At 35.2% G+C, this 8642-nt stretch overlaps 1 protein-coding gene across 2 annotated transcripts; it reads left to right on the top strand.

The window, feature by feature from the left end:
• Nucleotides 1-930: 930 nt before the first annotated feature.
• Nucleotides 931-8379, top strand: LOC112564631 (fez family zinc finger protein 2-like). 2 transcript variants are annotated; one of them, XM_025239587.1, is made up of 3 exons: nucleotides 931-1069; nucleotides 2075-2206; nucleotides 2576-8379. In XM_025239587.1, the coding sequence occupies exons 2-3, from the start codon at nucleotides 2105-2107 to the stop codon at nucleotides 3782-3784; spliced, it is 1311 nt and encodes a 436-aa protein (XP_025095372.1). In that variant the 5' UTR covers nucleotides 931-1069; nucleotides 2075-2104; the 3' UTR covers nucleotides 3785-8379. The 2 variants fall into 2 exon arrangements, with proteins under 2 accessions (XP_025095372.1, XP_025095371.1); XM_025239586.1 differs by having other exon boundaries at nucleotides 2075-2224.
• The last annotated feature ends 263 nt before the right edge of the window (nucleotides 8380-8642 follow it).

Raw genomic sequence — 8642 nt, 5'->3', positions numbered from 1 at the left:
TGCTAGGGTAACTTATATATTATTTTCGTTGCATAGTGATGAAACTCTCTTTTATTAGAATATATCGCAGCAATGTGCAGTGCAATTTTTCTCGTTTACAAGGAGGAAAAGAAAGATTAGACTACAGATGAACACAAACAATATGATACAGCCATCATAATGGGTGATCACAGATGTGTGTGGCTATGTAAACAGGTGGCAATGGGAGAGCACTCTAGTGCAAATTTATGCAAGATGGCAGAGGGCTGTGTACTTTTGTCAGTTACTAGACGTTCGTCTGTACCAATGCATTATGCTTCACGCTCCATCGATTTTACAGCGCCTGCTCACTTTTGGGATTGATTTTTCATCATGCTGAAGAAAATGGGTCGGTTTCAGAGTTGCAGAAGTGTTGTGGAGAAAGCTCTACGCCGATCCTTCTATGATGGAGTGCTAGAGCTTTATGACTATGAAGGGAATCAGAACGAGCGAGTGACATGCGTTGCACTAGAAGGGACATTAACCCTTACTATCAATAAAAGCATAACTTTCGCCATTCGGCTTAATGAGATTGCACAGCGAGCAGAAGAAGTAATAGATGACGTATTGGAACACAGAAAACCGTCAGAAAGTTTGTTGGACATCAAAAAACGAGCTCGCAAAATTGATAGTGGGTTTGAGCGACCACTGAAAATTAAGAAAGAAGTCAAGGGAGAAAAACACGTTCAGGAGGAAAAGCGATCCGAATGGTCAAATGATAGCGAAAAGGAATCTTTTTCAAATGCGAAAAAGTCGGCTACTTTACCGAAGCAAATACAAGTTTTGCCAACGAAGACTGTCAGAGCAGACTTACGTCCCCGTGAATTTTCCTCACCAAATCCATCTATCGGGGAATTAGAAACTAGCTGCACGAGTTACATCAACTTATTGCCTGTTGTAGTTTCCTCATCACTTGCAGGCACGGACACATCTCAGACATGTGACTTTGACCAAGAACTGAGTGAAAAAAGGACAGAGCGTTCTTCGCAGAGAAGCAGCCATTGGAGATATAATCTGCACCCTTTTGAAGGATCTGTGACAGTAAAGAGGGGTAAGATTATCTGCATCAGGAAGAAGTGGGTTGCCACGTATGGTCAATTTGTCCTTAATCCCTTCTAACTTCTCTTGTAACAGTGTAGCTTAATGGTTAGAGCCAAGCAGTTTACGGATTTGAGGACTGCTTAGACCTGTGGCTGAAAAAAAAAATCAGCCTCCCCACCCAACAGCTGTTTTTCAGGGAAGGTAAAGTCAACAGAAGGGAAAGGTTGCACCTTCCTGCACAAGTCATGGTTGACCATATTTAAGCCCTCTCCCTATAGCCTCTAGGATGTGTGGCACTTAACCTTTTATCTATTCCTGTTATCATTTAATATGACAGTAGTGATTATCTAGTCCTGTTATTATGTAATAAAATGATAGTGATTAAGATTTCTGAGATGCAGATACTTTTGTGTCCATAGATTTGATTAAAATTATTTTCATGTTTTGTGGTCAGAGAAATTGCTTCATCAAAATAATAATATTTTGATTAACATTTATATAAATTTGGTATAATTTAAAACATGATGTATGATTTATTTAGATAATGCAAGAACTAAGTTTCTTAATTTGTAACATTGGAAAATGAAGTTATAGTTAGAAGGTCCTCACCTCTGGCCTGTGAGTATGACAAAAAATAACAACCAGTCATTTGACCTTAAAACTAAAAATTAAGATATAACCCAGACATGTGATGATACAGAGTTTTTTGTGATTTTTGCAGCTCTTTATAACATTAACAGTGATCATATGGATAATATTTTGAACTGGGGCTTTTGGCAAAAAAAATTTGATCAGCATTAATGACATGAATTAAAATACTGCAGTATTTATACGTAGATGTCCTTTAAGCCTGAAGGAGAGAGGATTTTGAGAAATAAGGTGTCTGTTCTTGAAAGATTCTAACCACTATAAGGAAACCAGAATACATACATTTCAGTTCTGAGATATTTATCATTAATATTGAACAAAATGTGTAATTATTTAGTAAAATATATTTTGCTGGAATCTTGCTCAGAACCACAGCCAGAAACCATTATCATTGAAGATGATGACAGTGATCAAGACCCTTTCATGTCCAGTCAAGTCTGATACCCAGCATGCAGTCACTGCTGGTCAACACTTGTCATCAGACCAGGACATCTTGAAGGTCAAAGTGTATAAGGATGTGAGCTGCTTATTTTAAAAGAAAGAAAAAAAAGTGTTAGCACTGACAAGTTTATTATATATGTTTCATTTCATTAAGTAAATTAAACATTTAAAAAAATATATTTTTGGTGGTTATGTATTAATAATTTAATAGGGGTGTGTGACTTGAAAATGAAAAGAATTTATAAACTTAAATTGCTTTAGATAAATAAAAATCTAATCATTTAATGAAATATTTCTACTTCAGCTGCTATCAAGAAACAAGTATAAAGGTGGACAATTATTAACATCATAGTCTTATTCTAAAATGTGATATATTGATTGATAGATGCAACTGAAATATCCCACAGTAGAACTATCTGTGTTACAGGAGCGTTGTGACTGTGCAGTGTGTGGAGAGGTACTTCATGGTCAGAGAGCACTGACTGTGCATCTACGTGCTCACCAGATTGCATTCGAGAGCACATGCCATATTTGCCAGACAGACAACCTTACTCTTGAAGCTCTTCAGCTTCACTTGCGCTTGATGCACAGTCCCTGCATTTTCCCATTGCCAGCTTCAGTGACTACAGAAGGACTTGTTGGGCGAGCTGTGCTGCCAGCTCTTGCCTCCAGACAGGGCTCATTGTCTGCAATAGCATCTCTGGTCAACATGGCCAGCTCTCAGATGATGGGGGGATCGGCTGCAGCAGGGGCAGCTATGGATCCTGGTGCAGCATTTGGTGTCAGCGGTGGTGCACTAGGAGCTGCAGCTGCGACATCTAACAACAGAATAGCACAGGTAGTAGAGCAGCTGTTTGGTTTTCAGAATCTGATGGTAAAGTGTGATACATGTGATCTGCTTTTTTCCTCAAAGCAGGCTTTATCGGAGCATGTTGCTATCATACATGGAATGCATGCACTAAAAACTGGGATAAGACAAGAAACCAGTTGCGAGTTGGAAAGAGATGATACCAGATGTGATGATACTAGACAGGAAGACAATGAGCAGTCCTCACATGAAAATGCAGATTTTACCTGTTTTGATTGTAGCCAGGCATTTGTTACATATACCATGCTAACTCAGCATTGCATACAGCAGCATGGCAGCACAGCAGTGCCCAGCCATGGCAGCTGCACTCTGTGTCACAAGACATTTGACATGTGGAAGACTTTACGTACCCACTATACAGTGTTTCATCGAATTTCCTGCTTTTGTGAAAGCTGTAAGCAGGGATTTACCTCCTCAGAGGAGCTAAAGACACACTATGAAACCCATACTCATGAAACACGCAGCATTGCCTTTGTCTGTGACATCTGCAATAAAGGTTTTTACTCTCAGTCTCAGTGTAGTGCCCACAAGCGCAGTCATATTTCTGAGAAGAGCTTTGCTTGTCAGGTGTGCGGCAGTGCATTTTTCAAGCGGGGTGATTTGTCCAAACACTTTCGCACTGTACATGCCCCAAATAGAGTTTTTGCTTGTAGATTTTGTGGCAAAAGAGGTACACGCATGGACAACATGCGCAGCCACGTCAGATCTCATGGCAAACATATGACAAGAGATGAGATTTTGTCAATGATTGAAGAGGCCAAGTCATAAAAGGGGTCTTACATTGCTGTCAGTTACTAAATGCTATACACATTTGCAACAGCTGTGATTATGTTTTTTAGAAGCTATACATCTTGTTTGATATCTACGAATTTTGATATGTAGAAAAGAAAAAAGGTTTCTCTTTAAGTTGTCGGGCAATTGACAGTTCAGAATTTTTTGTTATTAGTTGTCACTGTTGCTGTAGACAGTGAACATTTTTTTGGTTTTTGAAGCTGTAATGGACCTTATTCATGCAAGTGCCATTTGGGAACCAGAACGAGGCCTTAAGGGCCGGTGTAGTGGTTGCTGAACTTAATCTATGTATCAAATGATCTGTAATACTGGATTTGGAATCCACTCCACGTTCTCACATTTATGATTAACGAAGAACAAACACTTGAAAAAAAAAAATCATAGACTGATACTGCATTTTTGTTTTGCTTGCGATATGTTTGTGTGATACCGTTTTGCAATATGCGATGTGCTTATACTAATCACACTTTTCTTAACAGTTTGAAAGAGTGAAACAATAGAAAATTGCAGATGTTACTATTGTTTTTCATTTTCTCTGTGCACTTTCATTATTCAACATATGGGACTTATCTTCTGTCACTGACTTGATAATTTACCTTGTACATTCATATTTCTAGTATTTCTGTGCCACCAACCTGTTATGTTTGTTGTATCTCATGAGACTATTTTGAACATTGTGCACAATCTCGAACATTTATTTTTATAAACTTGTGTAATTTGTTTTGTTCATGTGTATATTGCACAGTGATATATCTCTCTTGAATTTGTGTCACCAGCCTATATAATTTTCTTTGCTCATGTATATCTATTGCAGCGGTATACATCTCTTAAGGTTCAAATAAAAATTACATTTAAAATCAAAATTTTTCATTGTACGCACCCAAAAACATTTTCCATGTGCTACAAATATGGTATTTTAACACTCGATAGTATAAAACTTATAAAATGATTCAAAACAAATATTTTACTCATTAGTTCCACCTTAAATTTATGTCTCTAACAGTATAATTGGCTTTGTCCCATGTATATATTGCACAGTGTATACACATCTCTTGTATTTGTGTCACCAGTCTGTATAATTTGCTGTTCGTCATGTGAATATATTGCATGTTGTGTACATTCAACCTAATGTTTGTGATTATGTTGCCTGCCAACATTAAAATTGAACACAATGGTTTTTATATGGCATTTGGTAAATTCCAGCCATTGCAAATGCAAAAACATAGTTATGCATTTAAAATGTTTTTACTTTTACAGGGTTAACATCATGAATCTTATAACAGTTATGGTAAAATTTACCATATGCAAATGTAGATTAGGAACATCTATGCCTAGTACAGTATTCATATATTCATAACTGGAGTTGTGTAGAAAGACATAAGAATATATTACCATTATTTAACCACCATTTAACCAGTGCCAATCACACTTAGCTGATAAAATTTTATAATATATGCCAGAATGTCATAATTGTAAAAGAGATATTTCAACACTTTAAACATGTAAATAAGTGTGTTAGTGTGAACATTCATAAAAAGAAAACAGATGAAAGAAGGGTGTGCTTTTTACATTGTATTTCCTTTGCTATACAATAAGGTTAGTTGTAGAGTAATAAATAATACTATGCCAGGGTCTTTTGTAATGACTATCGCTCTGCCGAACCAGATTTGATGCCATAGGTCACCATGAAAAATTAAATTATAGGTACTCTGTAGTTATAAGATTTCAGAAAAATTGTTGTTAATTCCTTATTTGCCATGACTTCATCCCCAAGGATCATCTGTATATAAAACAATCAAAAGTGACATCACATAATTGTTTCAGCTTTTGTAGATGATAGAACTTCTGCAGTGTGAGTTTTTTTATCACTTGTGAATGAAAGAAATGAGTCTTGCCACCACATCATGTCATCATTTGTACAGACCAGTCTACAGCAGTGCCTGTGCCATTTGACTTTATGTGTGAAGCTCTAGGGGATTCTTCTTCATTACCATGAGGCCTCGTTTTAAAAAACCTGCATTAATAAGGTCCATTACAATGAAATGATATCATTTTAAATCCAAGATCACATTTTTCTTTTCTATAACAATTGGTATTGTTACTATCCCTTTAAAGATTTTTTACTAATTTACGAAATGAATGCAACTAGAAGATGTTGATGTGTTTTATTTGTTAAGTTGCCCGGTCATTGTTTAGATCATCCTTTTCAGCACTTGCTAATTTTATGTGGAGACAAGTTCTTTCAGTCTGTTTTTCCACTTCAGTAGTTTAATGACTAACATTGATTGCGGATAATATACTAGTTTTGCATATGATGTATGTTTTTTCTAGAAGTGGTTCAAAGCAAACATCTCATGCTTTCCTCATTAAAAGATCTTTAACATGTGTTAGTACCTGTACCTACACCATACTATTGACTTAGGTGACAGAGTGGTGAGAATAGATGTTTTTAAAGGGCAGAAGCAAAAATGCAGCTGCGATGTTTTTGTTGTCATTCCCATGTGCTATGTACTAAATTTTATTGACAGAGACATGGCAATGTTTCTTTAAATCATTTGTTAATGTATTTTTGTCATGAAAGGGCTCTATTTGAGATGTTGATACAGTATTATGGGCCATAACTATAGGGCTTTTTGTATGTTTTTTGTTGTTTTTTTTTTCCATTTATCTTATTAGACTATTTTGAATTGTGAAAAGAGCACCCATCAGGAACAGGATGAAAAATTTGCATTGAATGAAATTAAAGAGTGGGTTTGCTGGGATTTTTTTGTGTTTTGATAGAAGCAGTGAAATTGTTCAAAGCTATTACAAAACTTTACTGTTTTCTTAGTAAATTATCCTGATCAAACCTTCTGTTGGTGTTATTACTGTCATATGCAGCTTACATGTGTTTAGTTATCTGCTGTGATTTGCTGTTTTTGTTAAAACGGAGAGCTTTATATGTATAAAATAACTCCTTATGGCCTTTTGCTGTTATGGGATGTTAAGAAAAGTATTTGTATGGTTGTTTCTATTGCAGGAAATATACCACCAAGGTTTTCCCGTAATTTGAATATTCAATAGATCAAAAGTAAAAAAAGTGTTGAGATACAGTAATAGCTGCTGAAATAAAATGTTAGGATAAATAATATTAAACTATTCATCCAAACAGTGTGGCTTTTTCTGTGAAATGTCAAAGGTTACATTAATTATGAAGATATTAGCATCTTGCTTTTTACCTCAGCAATGTGAGCCTAAATCATTGCTTCTGAAGCTGATCATAAGCAGCAATCCTTTTGCATTATACTTTTGTTTTATAATTTACAATATCATTCAGTGTTAAATATAAATGCCACAAATAAAACTTATTTATTAAACATATGCCTAATTTTTTTTTTATATTTCACTAACAGTAAACATAGCCTGTGAGTTAAAATGGTATTTCTTTGGGTTTTGATTTCCATGGTGATGAGGGATGGGTAAAGGCATGCTGTGATAAAAGGTATGATCAGAACAACTGTGTTACAAACTGTTATTTTTTTTAAATCAGATGACAACCAAAATATTCTTGCTGGTGAGAGAGCCGATTAAAATGTATGGGATTATTTTTTGTAGGATAACTTTATTGAAGTGGTATTGACTTCTTGGGTGTTAGTATGGGGTAAAGAAGTGAGCAGTTTCTTATACTACCAAGAAAATTCCTTATTTGAATTGAGGCATGTGCTTTACCTCCCTTCTCCCCAGCCTTGTCAGCCATCCAGCCACTGATTTAGTTTGTGTATGTGCTTGTTAGTCTGCTGTTTCTGACTCTATCCTTTTACATATGACAAAGGTGAAATACAGATAGACTTAATGGCTGGCAGCTGTTGATACTATTGCTGTCCAGATTGGATAACACCAGCCTTTTTTTGTGGTATATTTTTGTCAAAGACAGCTTAGATTGGGACACCCCATAAACATGTTTGGTGCTTGCACTCTAATTTCTATGCAAAAAATACATAATGTTTAGCATTTGTAAGGTACACTTTAGTTAAAAGACTTAAAGCTGTTTTGTTTATTTTAGCATGCTATGTACATGAAAAGAATCTACAACTATTACATGATGATATTTCATAAGCTTTTTTTTTTATGGTGCCAAGTGTCTGATTTAACATTGTTAACATCTCCACAGCTTTATGTAGTGCCACTTTTATTTCTAATTATCAGACTGACAAATAATGATAGTAGTGATAGCAATGAAGATGAGCATAAGATTTGTTGAAATTGAAAGATATTTGTTATACCTTAATGCATACAACTGCTCTTTATTACATTTTGTTTGTTCACACAGGAAATAACAAAGTCCACTTTCAGTAAAATGATATAAAATGTGATATTTTAAATGACCGAGATCATGCTTGCCTTTGGGTTGTAATAACATGCTCTACATCACCCAGCATCGTTTTAATTTTGATGAGTTTTTTACGTTTTGAGATGGATTTTAAGTTTCTTTATACAGTTGAAATTTTAGTGAATCTTTGTTTTCATTGCTGCCTTACGTTGAGAAACAGCTTCATTATATGAGTTTTATGTAATAAAATTGTTGATTATGGGCTTGCTGTTAAATATTGGCGTTTGTAGGCTTTAGTGGTGAACGAATTGTAAATTACATATTGAAAACATTAAACATTTACCCCTTTTATTGATAACAAAGGAGAACAAGCATTGGTAACTAGTTTTAAAGCAGTATTTAATTTTTCTTTAATGTTACAAAATCTTGTATTGCCAGAACTGAAGCTCAGGCACAAAACTACTGTGTAGTCAGTAAAAGCTTAAGGTTAAAAACATTTTACAGATTTCTGAGTGAGTTGAATTA

The sequence above is a fragment of the Pomacea canaliculata genome, linkage group LG5 (assembly GCF_003073045.1).
Source record: "Pomacea canaliculata isolate SZHN2017 linkage group LG5, ASM307304v1, whole genome shotgun sequence".
NCBI lineage: Eukaryota > Metazoa > Mollusca > Gastropoda > Architaenioglossa > Ampullariidae > Pomacea > Pomacea canaliculata.
This window is presented reverse-complemented; position numbering and strand designations above follow the sequence as displayed.